This window comes from Lycorma delicatula, chromosome 12 (assembly GCF_047948215.1).
Source record: "Lycorma delicatula isolate Av1 chromosome 12, ASM4794821v1, whole genome shotgun sequence".
Classification (NCBI taxonomy): Eukaryota; Metazoa; Arthropoda; class Insecta; order Hemiptera; family Fulgoridae; genus Lycorma; species Lycorma delicatula.
The window spans coordinates 73,921,592-73,942,414 of record NC_134466.1 but is presented as its reverse complement, the minus strand read 5'-3'; the positions used below and the strand labels follow the sequence as shown (position 1 = coordinate 73,942,414).

Sequence of the window (20,823 nt, the reverse complement as noted above, 5' to 3'; positions counted from 1 at the left end):
TCAGATGTGATAACATAATTATGGACTCTAAATCTTAAAATTATTGAAAATAAGTCTTGTTGGACCTTAGGTCCTATGATTAGTGTATCATTTAGAGATAGACCATTGCTGGATTTGGCTGAGCCGTCAAACACAACTCTTAGTTTGGTTGTTAAGCTTGTTTCCTTGAAAACAGCGTGATGAGGTAGATAAAAAACTTCTGAGTCAGGTATCAATAAATCCTTTGAATTAAGTTCAGACATATGACCTAGGTCTCTATATATTCATTAATAAAATTAGAGTATCCCTTCTTAAAACTAGGGTCTTGAATAAGCTTACATTCTAAAGACAAAAATCTATTTTTGGCGTTATTAAGAGAGTCACCAAGTTTGATGTTATCTGATTTACGAGGTAACGTAACTATAAATCTACCATTCTTATTTCTAATTTCATTTTCTATGAAATTCCTAAATTACTAATATGGCTAAAAAAGTTTTTGGAGAATTAAATAGTCAAATAGTAATTAATTTATGGTAATTTATTATTTCAAATTATTTCAGAATTTGTAATGAATAAATACAGCAAAATAAGATTCCTCCTTTATTAAATATGAACAAAATTTTTTTTAATATAGTGAATTTTTATTAACCGAAAGTTAATAAGTTAAGTTAACAGTTTATTCCTAATATATAGATATATTAGGTATAAACTATATAGATATAGTTTAATGATATGTCATTATTGTAATCTTAGGCATATATGTACAGTGAGATAATTTTTCCCAGCATTTTTTTTTAACTCATTTTCTATCTCTCTTCTCCAGTCTATTTCTTTTCAGACCATATTCTTTTTCTAGTTTCCAACTCGTGATCGAAAATTAACTTTCTAAACAGATCCTGTTTTAGAAAACTTTCTACAATTTGTACTTCTTCGAGATCGTTTTTAATCGCTTCAGTCTAGTTTTTCTTTCAGCAGAAATCTATTAATTTTTTCAATATTCTATTATTACTTTTTAAAAAGATGTGACAAAAGAAACGGTCTTTCTTCTTTTCAATGCTTAATAAAAAGTTGAATTGAATAAATGGAATTACAATTACTGGGAAATGATTATTAATGTTCAGTAATGACACATATATGTCTGATTAAAAACAACACATACACAAAAGTAAAAACACAAATAAATCACATCTTATATTTTTTTATTAAGTATTTGGTAATGGAATATAATTAACAGAATTTTTAACATCTTCAGTTTGATTTACTGTACAATAATCTTCAAGAAATAATTTTGCTAAATTAGCTAATCTTTGATTCTGGCTCAATGAAAATGTAAGCATACACTGAACTATTTCTGAACTGGTTAATTCTGAAAAAAAAAAAAATTATATAAATTAATTATAAAATTATATTAATTATAAATTATATTAATTTGATTAATTAATTATATATATATAAGTTTTTGCAATACAACATTATTTTCATAATTTTTCAAAATAATTTCCACCACACATACACTTTTCTATAATCTTCAAAACCAGTTTTCAAAGAAATCCCCTGGCATGTTTTGTTAGAGATCTGAGGATACTCATCGTCCCAAATCGGCAGTTAGGCAGTTCATCACTGCCTGAAAAATGCCTCCTTTCAGTTTGTTTTTTACCTTAGGAAACGGTGTGAAGTGACATGGAGTGAGATTAGGAATGTAGAGAGGATACTCTAACAATTTGTTCCGGTGCTGGCCAAATACTCAACAAACTTTGGAGCATTATCATACTGAAGAGACCAAGTATCCATCCTTGATTTTAGCTTCTTGAGAGTTCAGACAACACTGGGCAGGTGTTCCTCAGTATACAATTTACTGGTAACTGTCTTCTGAGTTTCCAACACGACTCCTTCTAAAAATATGACCACCACCATTCTCTTCTTCACTGATCTGGATTTTAAAATAGCATGAGGTTTCCTCATCTTTGTATACCCACACTTTGTTCTAAGCCTTGGTCAGGTCATCAACATAGTACAGGGATCAATCCATTTGAAGTGACCCAAGGAGTGGTTTGCTTGACCAATTCAAAAAAAATTGAAACTTACCCACTTATTTAAGCAGTTTACCTGTGGCAGCCATTTTTTTTACGCTGCAGACACCTATTTTTGTGATTTTAAGGGTTTGCTGAAAAAATTAATGCTCCTGGAAGGATGACACAAAAAGCAATTTAATTATATTTTCTCAAGGTAAAGATAGGTCCAGTGGTTTATTTACCTATCTCTCTTCTTTCTATGAGAAAATTACCAATAAAATTGAACAAGAAAAACAGTGAAATTTCACTTTGGTAATTTTTTTCAAAAAGTAGGGATGACTACACAGTTTGGATTATTTTTTTAAATGTAGGTATATGTTAGCAGTTTACCGTATATAATATTAACGGTGATATACTTACCCATACATCTTTACAACTAATTACTTTTGAAAACTAATTTTTTTTAAAAATTCAAATTTTGGTTTCAAATAACTCTTCCGGGGCTGGTAATAAAAATCTCAAATTTGCAAACCTTGCAGTGTTTTTGTAGATTTAATGGCAAATAAAAACGTTTCTTGTGTATTTTACTAATAAAAAAGTTATAATCTCTCTAAAATCATGAAAAACCTGTTAAAAGCGATACCATTTTGACTCTAATAAGTTTTTCAAAAGTTCATCCAAGTAATATTTCTTTACTTTATGTAACTTTATTAATTCATGTAACTGTGGTTTCAGCATTTTTGAACTATATGGAATATGAATTTTCTCCAGCCAATTATCATATGGTTTCTTCTGGAGTTAGAATTTGGAGTTACAATACCTGTAATTACTTAAGGGGTGTTAACAACAACTACTACTAACACTGGTGGAAGATTTGGAATTAATTTTTCCCACGCCCAATTCATGAAATTGCCTATATTCATGTCATGGTAGTCGCCACTTTTTGAACTGGCTTTCCACAATTAACGCATTTGGAATAAAACTGATTTTTCCTTCAGAATGAATTACTATTAAACGGTCACTTTATTAATCGGCACATGAAGACCCTCAACAATACCATCTGACCACAACGTTGTTGAATAATGTGAAATTAAAATGTACGTTTTTTATTAAAATAAACAATTGTAGCGTTCCTTTGTCTGTACATAGCCATTGCCTGCAAATATTCAATTCTCTTCCACCTGATATCGGATTTCTCAATTAAAAGTTTTCTTTTATTTTCAGTTTTACACCATTTGAAACCTAATGCTTTCAGAATAACAACTAAAGTTGATTCACTGCCTTCAAAATCAATAGATGACTGAAGTTCTTAACTTATTTTTTTTAAAGTAGGTAATTTGGTCTTCTTTGAAAGAAATTCATTGAACACCTAAATTAAAACTTTCAAGTCCATTGACAGGTTTCGAATGTAGTTTATACTTTCTCAGCATGCTGAAAGAACACATGTTAATTGAAAAATCATTTCTTTTTCTCTTCTGAGTTTTTGAACCTGTGTTCTTGATATCTGAAAAGCAGTAGCACTTCTTTCTTCGCATTTTTGAATGTCACTTATATGTTTGTCGTCAGATAATTTACCTACATTTAGAGTTTTTTTTTCTCATAAAATCAAACATTATTGATAATTTCACGTGCTTAACTACTAACGTTTTTTCCTTAAATACAGATTTAAATTCTGCCACAGCAAACCACACTAACACATGAACAAAAATAAAATAATATATTACAAAAAATTTGCGAAAAACAATGAGTAATTATAAAATATTATGATTGCACAAAAACGCTATTTCACTGAACACGACATAAAGTGGACTAAAGTCTATTTCTTTATACACACATTGTGTACTATGAGTGATGGATCCAAATATAATCGTGATGAAAGACATTATTTCTAACTGCAAGTATAAATTTTTACGGGCCTATACATAATACCAATCCGAGCAATAGTAATTGGTTAAGAAATTGCTATTGTTTACAAGATTGAGTCATTACGCATTTTTATACATGTAATCAACTCAAGCAGAAAGAATTGAACACACAACAACATAAATGTATTGTTTGGGTGCCCATATTGTTTGTAAGTTAAAAAATGAAATAAAAATAATAATTATGTGCAAAAATAATGCTTTGGAAAATAATATAATGAGATGTCAGCACGTAACATCACAAGCTCGTAGATTTGCTGGGGCAACTATAATGTAACTTATTAGATGAATAATTGTTTATTTCTATAACAGTTTTCTTACACATTTTTAATTTCTCACCGATGGGTTGGTAATCTGTGAAGGGCAAATATTTTGGTAAATTGAGTTACAAAGCTTTCTTTCTACTTTTTGTAACTCATTGTACAATGGATACTTAGGTTAATTAGTTAATTTAGTCTGGAGATATCAAGTAAAACACAATAACTGATGAAAAAAGCCAATAAAATTAGGCTTATCTCCCAACACCCATGAAAGAAATAACATAAATAAACAACTGAAATGGTATATTAATGTAAGGGATCCCTAAAACAATTTAACTAAATGTAAATCCAAGATAAAGTATGTGCTGTAACACATTAAAAGAAATAAAATGTTTTTTACCACACTTGTTAACAGGAGTTTGAATTAGGCAAAACCTCGTCAATAGCTATCTTCAACTACCTAAACTAAATTTTGTGTGAAAAAACTTAAAAGACCCTTTGATTAAAATTTTGAGATATGGGACCAATAAGGTCTGTATCTCCTTTTTCCCCCTTGACTGATTTTATTCAAAATTAGAAGACATCAAAGCCCCATATACAGAAATCATCATACCAAATTTCATCCAGGATCATGAGATATCAAGATCTGTGAAAACCCGAACATATAAAATTTGACCTAGTGATATACTTTTCCTTATAATATTATACTGCACGGCTATATGATATAACACAATATAGCCAAGAAAATAAATATAATGGATTGCATATAAAAAGATAATATAAAATGAAGAATTTTCATACCGGTTTTTGACTGTGGTGTAATAAGAAACATTAGTGTTGTAATGGCTGATAAAACTGTTTCTTCATCATTTGAACTAAGAAATCTAGACACAGCAGCAACTCCACCGCTCAATAAAATATATTGTTTGTTTTCTGGATCTAAAAAAAAGTAATTATATTAATTGGAAGAATTTAATTAAAGTAACTGCTCGAATATAATTAATTCAGGAATTATATTTATTACTGTTCAAAAATAAATCTTTTATTCTGATTGTTACATAATATTATATAATATAGAACATACAAGGAATGAGTAGGTAGGCTACTTCATGGATAAAAAAAGGAACTACTGAAGAATTTACTTGGATGGATCAAGGGAAACCATGGTAAAACCTTCATAAGAGTAGCAAACACAAAAAATTAAACAATTTATTTCTTAAAATATAAACTCTATGTGAAAGTATTAAATAATTAACCGCAAAATAATTTAAAATTCAGAAGACATTAATTTAAATTATTTATGTACAGTGGAGCTGTTCTAGAAAGGCGCTTTCCTCTGTACTTACAGCCATACATCTGCCCCCCTCCGCAAACGCCTTGTATATGTTGGAGATTCAGAAAGTTTAGGAATTTTATTTAATATTATTTAAAAATTCATCAACCAAGTATTAATCTTTCTTAAAAGAAAATTTTTATTATTTTTTAAAAAAATAACAGTATTCCCCTCAGTCAAACCAGACAACAGAAGTGTTTTCATGTAACTAACCAACATAATACTCTGGCTTACAGGAAAAGGACTTAATAAATTATCAAACCACTTAGAATACAATTAAAAATTTTTCTTTTAAAAAAACAATAATACTTTGTCAATAAATTAAAAAAAAAAAATTATTCAAAGTTTCCTGACAAAAGTTTTTATTAACATTTCATAACAATGTAGGAAATACTGGTCTACATCAATCCTATTTTTAAGACTTGAATGATCAGGGTTTATACATGAGGAATTTTCTTACTGTAATAAAAAATCTCCATTTTTTGAGATTGCGGTGATTTGCCTTTCTATCTTCTTCTATCCAGTTACATAATGACAAGTCATTTGTAGCTTTTAACCCAAGATTTGAGTCACAAATGAGAAATGAATTATTAATGGTAGTCTATTAGTTATGCTGGAGAGTATAGTTAGAATAATAAAAACATATGAAGTTATAAATGGCAGATATTGTAAAGTTACACAAAAAAAAGGAATCTTCAAAATATCTATTTAAATTGTATACATGTACAAATAGTTTTCATTAACCTCTTCTGAATTATTTATTTTTACTTTCTCAATTATATTGTATAGGTATACATTATACCATATAATACAATCCTAATTGGATAAAATTTTGTAAATCTTAACGTTTCACAAACTCTTCTAACAAAAAAATACAATTTTGGCGTTGAAAAATTCCAGAAGATGTAAACATATTGCCCTTTTATTTTTTATTGATATTTCTGGATAGGTGGACCAATTCAAATGAAGTTTGGTACAATGTTTTTAGTATATGCAGGGCACTGATAACATTGAACTTTGATCACAATTCATGAAGGGGAGGGGGGAAAAAGATCTTATGGGGTCCCATATCTTAAAATTTTATTCAAAGGGTATGTATGTAAATATAATATAATGTGTTCAAAAAGTGAAACAATCTGATGGAAGAATATTTCCTTCTTTTGCTGGAGGTTTAATTGAGAGAAAATGGGTTATTATACAATTCAGCAGAAAATATTCATTGTCTCCCAGTATATTAGATGTTCCAGTTATTCCTGGACCTAGAATTTCTTTACAGAAAAATATGGTGTGGATGCAACAAACAAATCCTCCATCAAGCAGCTGTACAATAAGTTCCAAGTGAGTGTGACTGATGCAGCCAAAAATGGTTGACTGAAAGTGCTAACAGCAGAAAAGTTGATCGATGTGAAAGCTGCATATTGTTAGTCCCAAGAAGTCTGTGCGACTGCCTGTCACAGCCTCGCACAACGGTTTACAGACATATCTGTACAGAATTTGTGTTGTTAATTGCAGACACTGGAAAATGTGTAGCTTTCTGTCAAAGGTTCATATCATCTGTAACGCCAGACGGGGAAGAACTTGATAATCGGTTTTGGTCTGACGAGACATGGTTCCACCTTGATGAATACGTGATTGTACAGAATTCACGCATTTGATGTACAGGAAATCCACATCAGCTGCACGGACAAAAAGGGCGGGTGTTTGGTGTGTAATTTAACATGGGCGAATCTTCATGATATTCTTTAATGGCACAGTGAACAGTGAGTGCTACTTACAGATGGTGCAACAATTTGTAAACACCGTAGACTGACTAGAGTACACTGGTTTCAACAGGACAAAGCTACGGTTCATACAGCCAAAAACACCATGACTTTCTTGAATCGGTGTTTTCATGGACAAATGATTTCGATGGGGTTGAGACTCCCGTGGTCTCCGGATTTATCCCCTCTTGACTGTTTCTTGTGGGATACCTTACATATGCTGTTTACAAAACTCATCCTCATGCCATTCCCGAATTGGAGAGCTAAACTGAACAATGTGTCACTGCAATTCCTCAACAAACATTACAACATGTGTTTAAGAGCACGAAACATCATATTCAATTATGTGAATCGAATAATGGAGGCCGTTTTCTACTACTATTGTAACTTACTCATTTTCCCGTAAGGTTGCATCGTCACTTTTTGCCGTCTGTAAATACGACTTTTTTTCTGATCATCCGATGCTTATATCAGCACACAATCCATACGATGACGCCAAGTGTGGGACGATAGTACATCGACAGGAAATACAATCGATTATTGTGATATTCCATGCTCTGTCAGCAATCTAAAAATTCTATTTTTATAGTAATATAAATTTAAAATTTAAAATTGTTTATTTTTAAATAATTTCTAATTAATGATAATTTTCTTAAGTGATTTCATCTCCAATGAAATCAAATTAAAAAGTCTGATTTATTCATACGACAAAAACCTATCTGTTAAAAAAAAAAATTGCATATATTCATATAAAAAAAAAATCGATCCTAATCAAAACAGACTTTTAACAGTATTTTACTGAGAAAAAGTGCATTTTTATGCTTGCATTGCCATTTTAATTAAACAGATTACTGATTGATTTAAAGCCTTTTCCGCCAATTTACTAAAAACCCACACACAACTACTAAAAAAGAAGTTGTTTCAACTTAAATTTCATTAGAAAAATGAATTTTTAAATTATCTGAAAATTAAACTGAGACTTCAGTTGTGTAACAACTGAAGTCTCAGTTTAATTTATAAAATTTAAAAGATAAATTTTATAATGAAACTATTAAAATTTATTGATTGGCTGCTTAATATTTTCATCTAAATTCTTAGCACATAAAAGAGCCATTTTTAATTTCCTGGCGAAGTGGTAAGTATGGTGATTTTGAGATCTTGCATAAGAAGTCTATGCAACGCCCATCTATCCAGTCTGGTCTCTCCATCGGTAGTGCCCATGGCACTGGGCAAATATTTAAAGATGCATCAATACAGAATTTATTTCATTCATGACTTGTTACCTGCAGACACTGGAAAACATGTAATTTTCTGTCAGCGGTTCATGTCATCTGTAACGATAGATGGGAAAGAACTCGATGAATATTTTCAATCTGATGAGGCACAGTTCCACCTCGATGGATACATGAATGCACGGAAATCACGCATTTGAAAACATACACATCAGCTGCACAAGTCTCCTGTGCACAGACAAAAAGTGGGTGTTTGGTGAGCAATGTCACATAAGTGAAAATTCATGACATTCATTCATTCATGGCACACTGAACAGTGTAGCGCTACATACAGATAGTGCAACAATTTGTAAACACCATACCTGCCGATCAGCTAGAGTACATGTGGTTTCAAATGGACAATGCTACGGCTCATACAGCCAACAACATTATGACTTTCTTGGATCTGTGTTTTCAGGGACAAGTGATTTCAAAGGGGTTGTGACCCCCTTGGTCTCCTGATTTATTCCCTCCTGACTTTTTCTTTTGGGGATGTCTTAAGGATGCTGCTTACACCATTCCCGATTGCAGAATGAAATCGAACGATATGTCGCTGCAATTCCTCAACAAATGTTGCAACATGTGTTTAAGAGCATGCAACTTCATGTTCAATTATGTGAATCGCTCAATGGAAGCCACGTCCAACAACTATTGTAACTTACTCATTTTCCAATAAGGTTGTGGCACTTTTTGGACACCTGTTTTTCAAATAATTAAATGCTTCTCAGATAGCTAAGGAACTTTTTAATGGTGTTTCTTGTCTTATTCAAATCCCCATAAAGAGTGGGGGTAGAAAATTATTTTTTTATTTTTTGTCATTTCTGGATGGATGAAAAGCCACAATGTTATATTAATTAGAAAATTCCTTAAATAATTACTTTGGTTATATATTTGTACATTTTCATTTAGGTGCGGTGAAGAAAAATAAACCATTTTTTTCACTAATTATTCTACTTTATATCTTTAGATTAGATTAACTGATTTTTAATAAATTTTGTTGATGATTTCTGAATATGAGTCATTGATGCCATTTAGTTTTGGTTTCAATTAGTCTAATGGTGTAGAGTAACATCCATCATAAGTCCCGTATCTCAAAATTTTATTCAAGGCGTAAACTAATTTTTTAAAATTCTTTATTTTTATACTTAAATATTTTAGTATTCCACTAAATTTTTCTCCAAAGGAGTATAGTCTGTTTAGGAAAATGACCTTTGTAGGCAGAAATAGAAAGTTCTGCAACTATTTGCTAGCTTTATTAATTATCTTATTTATTTGCATATCTTCACATATTTTGTTTATTATTGTTTCATATATCTAAATTTTTAATTTCTTTATATTAACATGTTCTATGTTTTTATTTTACATAAATTAATCTTTTATTCTGATTGGTACATACTAATATGTTATTTAGGTCACATAATTAATGGTAATTGTGCTACTCCATGGTTAAAAAAATAGTATTTACTTGGATGGATCAAGGGAAACCATAATAAAACTTTGATCAGAGCAGTATCACAAAATTCACACATAATGAAATACAGACATGATTAAAAGCCAGGTTAATTATTCAAATATAAACTCTACATGATGATATTAAATATGTAAAAAAATAACTATAACATAAATCACAATTCAGAAAGCATTTATGGAAATTATTTGAAGACATAATTATGTATATGTTTTACAACATATGTAGAAACTTCAACATTTTTTAGAAAATATTTTTATTTACTACTATTTAAAAATATTAGCATCCACTTACAACAAGATAAGCTTTCTATGAACATGTAATTTTTTCTTACCTAGAGCTAGATTACAAAGTCCTGATATAGCAAATCTGGTGAGTAAGTAATCATCATCAGCTAAAAGATCTAAAAATATATTTAGAACAGATAATTCTCTCAAGAATTCATAATTAATCGGATCATACGCAAAATTTGCTAAATTTGCAATTAACTGACGTTTCATATCTGAAAAAAAAATTAAAAATTAAAATATGTAGTGGTGAATTGTGTCAACATTAGAGCACATAATTCATTGATTGTATCTGGTAAAGCCTAAATTCTAGAATATTACCTTAATCACATGTTGAATGTAATATATCTATAGAAGATTATTATGATTATGCAATAATTAATATTATATCTTATTTTAATAATAAATATTAATATTTTACTGCACTGTTTCCTGTGTTTGTGTTTTGTTTCAGATTTGAATAAATAAATTATGTTTATCATTTAGCCACTAGGAGTGTTCTACTGTTTATTTACTCAAAATCACTTTTGAAGAGAATTCCAATGTATTATGTCACTACTTGAAATGAAGTCTCCTATTAATGTTCATAGCTGAATATGGTAAAAATTCTCCAGATATGAAACTTATTAAATAAATTATTAGAAAGATTTTTAGAGACTGGCTCAATACAAAAAGATAAAAAAAAGGCTGGAATACTGTCAGTTAGTGAAGAATCAGTAGATATAGTTCATAATACTTTTACTCGTTCACCTAATAATTCAGGGAGAGCAACTTCATGGCAGTTACAAATCCTTACGTTTATATTGCACAAGTGTAATAGAAAAGCTTAAAGCTTCATGCACATAAAATTCAAATTTTGAAGCATCAAACAGAAAACATAATGATCATAAACACGAGTGCTTTGCTAACCTCATTTTCTCATCCAAAAATATAATTCACTCGTGAAATGGAAATAAATTAACGTTCTTAATTTGACTGCAGTAAAACAAAAAAATAGTTTTTTTTACACACAAAATATGAAGAAAATTGGCAACTGACATTATCATAAATGCCAATTTATATCATACAGATTCACAAAAGATGGGTGTCAGGTGTTAGTAATTAATTTTATTATAAAAATGACTGTGTGATTACGTTATGATTAAAGTGAGGTTCATGACTGTAGACTGAAACGTAATACGAATTAAGACTGACAAAACTCAAAACTTCAGCAAGTCCAGCTTCTAAATAACAACATATTCTTTCAATGATATATTTAACATGAAGTAACTATAAGCAAACAAAATCAAAATGGAAGAAGACATGATAATAACCTAAATATTCAACCTTTTACACCAATAAAGAACATTATACTTATTTATTTTAAAATGTTATAATTTAATCAGATTATGAGATTATAGATTGAAGATAGTAGTTAAATAATCAATCTATAAATAAGGTAAATTTTGTTTTATTGTTAATATTCAAAACAATAGTTAAATTGGTGAATTTAAATACCTTTATTTAGTGAAGATACGAACCAACAAAAAAAAACAAATACAAATAAAATCTGAAAATACACAAAATTAAACAAACTACGGTATATACAAAAAAAACTTATTAAAAAAAATCATCATTATTTATTATTATGAATAATAGTTACCCAAACTAGTGGTAATAGCTGAGTATTCTTCAACAAGTTTTTTTAAATATTCAAATCTTTCAGGTTTTTTGTGACCAGATCTTTCCTTCAATCTTTGAAATGTACTAAACATTTTAAAATAAGAAACTTTACAATAACGTTTCACCAACAAAACTTTAACCTAAAAACTGCCAAACGTATGTTATGAAAACAATGTTTATTTAATATAGATAGGTCAGTCAATATTGAAGTAGTTAAAGAACGTCTTCTTCAAATGTTTGGTCTAACCCACCCGGTTGGTTTAGTTGTTTACCCACCGGGTTGGTCTAGTGGTGAACGCGTCTTCCCAAATTAGTTGATTTGAAAGTCGACAGTTCCATCGTTCAAGTCCTAGTATAAAACCAGTTATTTTTACATGGATTTGAATACTAGATGGTGGATACACCGGTGTTCTTTGGTGGTTGGGTTTCAATTAACCACACATCTCAGGAACGGTCAACCTGAGACTATACAAGACTACACTTCATTTACATTGATACACATCATCCTCTGAAGTAGTATCTTGCGATGGTTCCGGAGGCTAAACAGGAAAAGAGAGAGAGAAAGTGTTTGGTTCATGATTGCCGCATCGTATTATTTCATTGCTCAAATAAAAGTCCATTTTATTTAACTGTAATTCACTTTCTATTTATTTATATTATTATGTTTAGAATTAAATTTCCTGCAAGTTTTATTAAAGAGTTTTATCTGTTTATTGGCAAATTAACAAAGATATTCAAACGTAAAAAAGCATGTTTTTTGACTCTCGCTATTTGCGTTTTTCTAGACTACAGAGGTTACAATTCTCAGACTCATTTTTCTCAATTTGTTAGATTGGATTTCATATGAAACCATCAAATTAGCATTAATTTTTGCATCCCAAGAATTTCTGTATGGATTCATTTCACTGGAGGAGATGAAATCTGGGCGAAATTTTTCGCCAGCCGTAACTTGTTAACGAAGCGTTTCCGAACCCATGTTTATATGTATACTCTTTTATTTACTTTTACAAGTGGAATAAACTGCCAAAGTATCTACTTAACGTGGTAAATCACTCTGCATATATACTGTACTCTGTATATATATATATATATATATATAGTCAGCCCCACCTAGCCAGAACCTAGGTCGGCCTAGGCGAACTCCGGAGCCCACTCAGGTCAACTCTGTGCCTCCCGGGATTACCCCAAGGCCGCAGAGCTAGCTTCGCTCACCATTCACATGTTGAAGTGGGACGGCGCCTTGGACACCTGCAGAACTCGCTTCGGTCATCATTCCCGTCTACTCAGAGGACTCTGCCCAATGGACCCTGCACTGTTCGTTATCCTCATGATTGTGAGAATACTGCTGATACATAACAATTAAAGTATTTAGGCTTTATAAAAACCTGAAAAAGAGACTAAATTACAAAAGACAGAATAAAAGTAGTTATTGTAATTAAAGTACACATAACTTTGACGACGAAAATTTCATAACTTATTTCTGTGCCATGGAGGCAGAAATATAGCAATGAAGTAAAAGGATTAATTTTTTTCCTTAAATAATATCTTTAATTTACAACTTTACCCTCCTTGGTGGTGAAGAAATAATGTATATTTTAATGACACTAGGCCCTCAGTCTTATTATACCATGTTTACTCATGGTACCATAGTACTTATTATATCATGAGTACAATGGTTATACCATGGAAGGTTTAAAACCTTCCATGGTGTAATACCAGTGTATCCTAAAACTTTGAAAGCAGTCGATCGGTTGGTTCTTCGAGATGAAATACATCCTAAAACCTTCTTAGTTATGCCAAGAAACATGGGTAAAAATTTGTTTGCGATTGAACGAGTAGTTTTTATTTCCTTGTTCGAAGTAACGGAAGTATTATGTGATTGCAAAAAATTTCGGTTTTCAAATTTCAACGGAAATATCCATTTTGACTATCCCTGAATCCATTTTGACTAGTTTCGGCGTGACGTCTGTATCTCACATAACTCAAAAACGATTTGCCGTAGGATGTTGAAATTTTGTATTTAGGACTGTTGTAACATCTAGTTGTGCACCTCCCATTTTGATTGCAATCGACTAGACAAAAAGTGTCCAAATCCAAAATCATTTAGATTTTGGAATTTTTCTTAACTGCAGCAATAAGCCCATATCATTGAGAGATTCTCAGTGATATGTCATATGTGGTACTTATTTTCATTGGTTCCAGGAATATAGGAAAATGAAATTTTAATTAATGAAGTATTGGATCTTACAAGAGAAAGGCACATCGATTCAAATCAGACTTCATTTTCTTTTTGCAACCTTTTTTAAAAATTATATTGATTTATTAATAATTATTACCTCTGAATGTAAAAAAAGATTTGCAATAAATAATAATTCAATAATAATAATAAATAAATATATATATATATATATATATGAAAAAATATCAGAAGTTATTAATGAAATAAAATTTTATGTACTTTTCATTTAAAAAAAAAATGTGTATGTGTAATTTATCAGGCGTACAAGGAAGTTATGTAGCGTCCACATCAAATTTTTTTGTTTATTCTGAACTAGTAAATATCCTTTTCTTCTTTATATAATAGTATAGATTGTATTCTCCTATTACATATATTTTAGTAACATATATATTAATGAGTTTAGAGTTACAGCGAGCTTCAGCTGCTCGGCAATATTGAATATAGTATCCTTCGACAATGAATAGCTGTTGAGAGATCAATTAACTTTATTTTCTGAAACGAGCAATGGGCAATACAAAAGATACTTAAGACTTAAAAAAGCTAATCAACATACTTTTTTTATATAATTATGTAATAAAAATGTAAGTGGTGTAAAAAAGCAGCTATCTGACCGTTATAATTACTTAACCGAAATCTGAAAATTACTTGTTAAGACTACTAGTTTACAAAACTGATTCTAGTGAACGATAATAATGATCGATATTCAATTAATCAGCGCAGTATAGAAGATGGGCTACTAAAATGTGAGGATGTGTTTTAACATGTGTAAGTTTGTATAAGTACGAAACCAAAACTTATGCATATTATGTGAACGATATTTAGTTTAGAATGTAAACTAAGCTAAACGATAATTGCGGGAGATATATTTGATCCTATTTGGACATAAAACCCGTATTTGATGGTTTGTCAAAAGTGAAATTATTGTGAACATAACCATACTTTTATGATGTTTTGATTATCGTATTTTATTTAAGTTTTGTGTAAACATGAGCGGTATATTATTGTTTCGTCGCGAATTTTTGAGTGATTCAATATTTTTGAAAGTTTTAAATAAATCTTTGTATCGCAATTCATGTTTCGTTAAACGTAATTATTCTTTTAAAAGTGCATCAGAATTGAAAACAGATTATGAAAACTATGTAGCTTTTAAGGAATTGAGGAATAATTTTAGAGAAAAAGTGATATATCATTCGTTTTATAAATATGAAGATTTTTTGCTTCAAAAAAAGAAAAAGATTGGAAGAAGTAAATCAGAAGAGAAAAATCTCAGTAGGATTTCTTTAGCTCCAGCCTCATTGAAATATATTTTAGAGGATGACAATAGATCTTGTTTAATTACTAATGAGCAAAAGGATGAATTAACAAAAAGTGAAGAAACCAATTCCGTTGTGTTACCGTATAATGTATCTAAAGTAAAAGTGTCAGGTACCGATGATGTGAATTTTAATAATGCTGATGAATGCAACTTTCCAGAGAATGAGAAAGAATCAGTGAACTGTTTGTATAAGGAAAGTGATGTTCATAACTTAATAAAAGACAGTAAGATGTTTATTTATAATTTACACACACATGTTTATATTTTTTCTTAAAATTTATTTATTATTTTCTATTTTTCAGATTTCATTATGTTTGGTTACTTAAGTGCTAATTGCTTTTAACAAAGTAGTATTGTCTTTCAAATAATTTAAAAAAAAATTAGTTTATGTAAAATTAGTTTAAAAAAAAGTCAGTTTATGTAAGAGAAAGATATTTGACTGGTAGCTTTAGTTAGGTATGGTAGCTGGGGAATGCTTTGTAGCCTCAAGACTTAGGAGAGTTTCCATTGTTATCATGAATATGAATTTAATTGTGTTTAATCCAAAATTATTTAACATATTGGTCTGTTTGAACTGCCATTCTGACATTGTCAAATATTTTATTTAGTTTTTCTGAGTTTTATTTATATTTAATGTGTATTCTTTATTGTATTAATAAGGAAATATTTTATATTTGTTTTCTCTCAAGATTTAGTTGAAGCTGTGCTGCTATTTTTTTAATTTTCTAATCAAAAGACAACTTTATTTCATTTTTTCTAGTTGCATCAATAATAACAGTCATTAGCAACTTAAATAAAGGTAAATGATCATAAATAATTAGACAATATACACCAAACATTCAATAAAAAACTGGAACATGAATAAAAATGAGTAATAAATAATAGAACATCACCATTTGACTATTTTCACTGCTCGCACAGTATTTCATAACTAACCTCATGTAAGAAAAATCGCTATATTGTGTTCTCCATCTCACTATCACATAGAAATTGCAACAGTCTTTTGGTGTATTTCTTTCGGTTGAGTAAAATACTGTAAAATACCAGATTTGGCACCTTGCGATTTTTACTTCTTTCCACAATTAAAGAGGAATGTTTCATTTCACCACAGATGATGAATTGAATGATGCAGTGTGATTGTGGATCAAGGAAATACTGCAGTATTCTTTAGTGATGGAATGAGAAAATTTGTTTACCGTTGGGAGAAATGTGTAGCTTTTAATGATTATAAGTGGAAAAATAAATAAGTTTTTTGTAGCAAATAAAATGTACTTTTACAATATTTGTTTGATTTGACTATCTTTTTTCATTTGTCGGTTTTGAAGGACTGTATGTTACATTTCAGCTACCCCTTGCATTACTTATATTTAGCATAATTTACATTTACTTTAACATTATTTCACGTGTTTGCATCTTAAGTATAATTATTTTGGCCTTTTTAATCTTGCACTTTAACTACTTATAATTAATTGTATATCTTGTGATGCTTCTTTGTTCAAAGTTTTACTGTGGTTTCCCTTGATTCATCCAGGCAAATATTGATCAGTTCCTTTTTTTTCTGTGGAATAACATACCACAAAATTTAATATTTATTTATATATAACTATGTCAAAATTTATACTTTTATAGAGATCTCTGCTTGATCAAAGACTTTTTTTATATAATTTAATGAAAAATATAATTTAAAGTTATAGAGCGATATGTTTGTCCTCTCAGTTACACATATAAAAATTATGCGATTGATGCAAAACCCACCAGGTTGGTCTAGTGGTTAACGCGTATTCCCAAATCAGCTGATTTGGAAGTCGAGAGTTATAGCGTTCAAGTCCTAGTAAAGCCAGAGTTACTTTTACACGGATTTGAATACTAGATCGTGGATACTGGTGTTCTTTGGTGGTTGTGTTTCAATTAACCACACATCTCAGGAATGGTCGAACTGAGAATGTACAAGACTACACTTCATTTACACTTATACATATCATCCTCATTCATCCTCTGAAGAATTATCTAAATGGTAGTTACCGGAGGCTAAACGGGAAAAAGAAAGTAAAAAGAGATGCAAATTTGTGCATCCTTCTGAATTTTCATCAAAAAAATTGCTCACCGGGTTTTTAATATTTAAATAATAATATTATTTCTCTAAAATCAATCAGATAATTTATCGATCATAACCATAGTGGTATTTACCATGTGTAATGTTGTTCTGTCATATTACCACAGAAATTTTATTCTGATTCTCAAGAATGAAAACCAACCTTACTACAGGAATGAGAAGTGAAGTGGTTTCCTTTTTGCCGTCTCCAAATCAAATATATGGTTACATATCTGCATAAGAACGTTAAAATGTAGGTGGTATTCATCTTAACAAGCGATACCTATCAGTTTTACCACGAAATGCTCCTGCAATTGCCTGGTTGGATTAAGGGAAACTGTGGTAAAACCTTGATCAGAATATCATAGAATACATGATTAAGAAACAATACAGAATATATTTTATTTAAAAGAAAATTTTCTAATTCTATTTTAAATGGTTTGGTAATTTATTTAAGAATAATAAAGCAACCACTTTATTGTAAGTTGAATTATTGTTCTTTAATTATATGAAAACATTGCTTGGTTGTCTGGTTATGTGTAGATAAGGTTTTTATTTTTTTTTAATGAGCGACTACAGTTTTTAACAAAGCTTGCATTTTATAAACACATTGTTAATTAGGTTTATTTGAGGTACCAAACAATGATCTGAGACTCCGCATTTTTTTATCTTGAAAATGTATGTATTCTGACTTTTTTTTGGAAATCCCAAGAGGTGATATTTTACTTCAGAAGGGAAGATATAAATAAGTAAATATAAAGGGAAAATATAAGCTTAATAAATATTTTTAATAATCACTGTGGCTTAATGTTTTACTGAAATGCTTCAGTGGAAAATAACTTTGTTAGGGATATACCATTAATTGAAATAATGTTTAGCATCTATCTGAGAAGCAGAATGAAATGTTATGTGTATTTAAATGGTTAAGATACATTCATTGAATAATTATTTGAACTAGTAGTGTAAAAATTAGAAATCCTTTTATATAATTATCATCAGGTATGGATTTAATTTTATAACCTGTGATGAGGGTAATAAATGGTTCTTGATTTTGAGGCATTAATTAACAATAAGAAAAGCGGAAGGGACTGAGGAGACTTCCCTGCAGCATTACATATTCTACATGTTGAAGTGAGGATCTATGTTTTACATGTGAATTATCAAAAGATAAAATTTCAGCTGTTTATGGTCAGTTACTGTAATCAATGTAAGCAAATCTACTTATAACATTGCTACTAAGTTTTTCATAATAAAAAAATGTAAAAGTTATATATAATAACTTTTATCTGCGATATTAAAATTATTTTTGGTACTTACGTATTAACGCCACCGCAGCTACAGCTTTATTTAAAAACAAAGTAGTCAATCGGATTTTGGTGGAAAATGAACAGTCTCTTTATTAGTTTTAATAAATGGTTATTTATATTTATTTATTTTATAAATATAATTTAACCAAATTTAACCTACGCTTGCATCGCGTATAATAATAATTTGATTATTTAAATAATAAATAATTACTGAATTTATTAAATAAATATCAAAAAATTATGGTGTTAATTAGTCAAGGTTAGCGAGCGTAAGTTAAGTTTGGTTAAATTGTATCTATAAAATAAATATTTATTTATTTATGTTAAACTCTATATCGGCCCATTTTCCACTGAAATTCTATTGACTACTTTTAAATAAAGCTGTAGCTGCGGTGGCGTTAATACGTAAGTACCTTATTTTTGACTGACTTTTCAGATACTAAACATATATCTAATAAAAAATGGATGAAAGATTATGACATATTTGAGGAAGAACAAGATTCAGATGAGGAATTATTAGAATTTAATAAACGATCTGAATATGGTACACCAGACAGTACTATACCAATGAGCAATGTTCCTTGCGGCGGTTGTGGTGCCCTTTTACATTGCCAAGTAAGTTAATTCTCAAATGGGTTAAAAGAAAATATTTTTGTTATACTAAAATCAGATAAAACATGTATGCCATTGAAAAATATAATAATTCAGTTGAAAAGTATATAACCGTTAATAATTTTAAGTAAATAAAAGACCCGGCTAATAAATTTTTAAAGATTACAAAAAGTTTAATAACAAATTGTAAGACAATTTTGGATTATGATTATAAATTGTAGTCTCGCACTAGATTATATCAATTTAAACCATTTGCCCTGAAACTTACTGGTCTTCCTAAAATACACAAGCAAGGTAACCCAATGCGTTCGTTAATTAAATATAAATCTGTACCTTGTTATTTTATTAAAAAAATAATCGATAAGATACTTAGATCTAAGATTGATTTACCATATAAATATATTATTATATAATATAATATTTTCTTAGCCAAAACTCTAAGTGGGAGTGTAGTGTGACAAGGTGAATCGTCATGATGCAGCATCCAGTTGTCTTTGATGGCTGGTCTCACACAAGCAACTCTTTTCCGCAGTCTCTCAAGAATTTTTCAGTAAACATATTGATTTACAGTCTGTCTTGTAGGCAAAAACTCATTATGGACAATACCATTACTAATCGAAAAAACAAATTAGTGTGGTTTTGATTTTTGATATCCTCATTTTTGAATTTTTGGGATGTGGTGAGTTTGAAGTGTGCCACTCCTTGCTTTGTCGTTTTGATTCTGGGTTGTACTCAAATAAACAAGTTTCATCACCAGTAATAACATTTTTTTAGAAAATCAGGTTCAGTATCAATTCACTCTAGAAGATCACGGCGCAATTCCACCCTGTTGTTTATCTGTTCAACGGTGACGCTTTTAGGGACCAATTTTGCATAACATTTTTTCATGTCCAAAATTTGACGGACTGTGGTATGGTTCAAATTCAATTGTTTTGCAATCATTCTGATAGTTAATCACCAGTTGTATCTTATCAAGTTTCTGATTCGCTCAATATTGTCATTACTTTTTGATGTTAACGGTCTTACCGTTTGCCCTGTTTGATTATGTTTGCGGTTGATCGTCCGCAACTGATTCCCAGCCCTCTGAAAATGCTAACGTGAGCATATGACAGAACGTCATCTCCATGCACCTTTTCAATTTTTAAAAATTTTAGTATCATTTTCTCAGAGTTTAACACAAAACTTGATCGAACAACATTGCTCATAATTAGTATCACTCATTTTTGTAACACAACAAAAACTTGTTTCACGAAAAGTTTATTGACGTCTCATGTGGCAAGAACAAACTAAAAATATTAATACCT

The 20,823-nt window shown here is 29.9% G+C and overlaps 2 protein-coding genes across 2 annotated transcripts in view; one reads left to right on the top strand and one right to left on the bottom strand.

Annotated features, from left to right (window-relative positions):
* Positions 1-1,161: 1,161 nt before the first annotated feature.
* Positions 1,162-12,229, bottom strand: LOC142332864 (armadillo repeat-containing protein 7-like). Its single transcript, XM_075379541.1, has 4 exons — positions 11,935-12,229; positions 10,340-10,507; positions 4,975-5,112; positions 1,162-1,345 (listed from the first exon to the last, which is right to left on the bottom strand). The coding sequence occupies exons 1-4, from the start codon at positions 12,044-12,046 to the stop codon at positions 1,182-1,184; spliced, it is 582 nt and encodes a 193-aa protein (XP_075235656.1). The 5' UTR covers positions 12,047-12,229; the 3' UTR covers positions 1,162-1,181.
* Positions 12,230-14,777: 2,548 nt separating this feature from the next.
* The window catches only part of LOC142332863 (nitric oxide-associated protein 1-like), a 32,338-nt gene continuing 26,292 nt past the window's right edge, over positions 14,778-20,823 (top strand). Inside the window, exons 1-2 of the mRNA XM_075379540.1 lie at positions 14,778-15,732; positions 19,344-19,522. Coding sequence (XP_075235655.1) covers positions 15,180-15,732; positions 19,344-19,522 — 732 coding nt within the window. The 5' untranslated portion in view covers positions 14,778-15,179. The remainder of the gene's footprint in view (positions 15,733-19,343; positions 19,523-20,823) is intronic.

Coding starts and splice junctions, on each gene's coding strand:
- LOC142332864 (XM_075379541.1), bottom strand. CDS start 12,046: ATGTTTAGTACATTTCAAAGATTGAAGGAAAGATCTGGTCACAAAAAA. Junction 10,508..11,934: donor AGCTATTACCACTAGTTTGG/GTAACTATTATT, acceptor TTTTTTTTTCAG/ATATGAAACGTCAGTTAATT. Junction 5,113..10,339: donor ACTTTGTAATCTAGCTCTAG/GTAAGAAAAAAT, acceptor ACTTTTTTTTAG/ATCCAGAAAACAAACAATAT.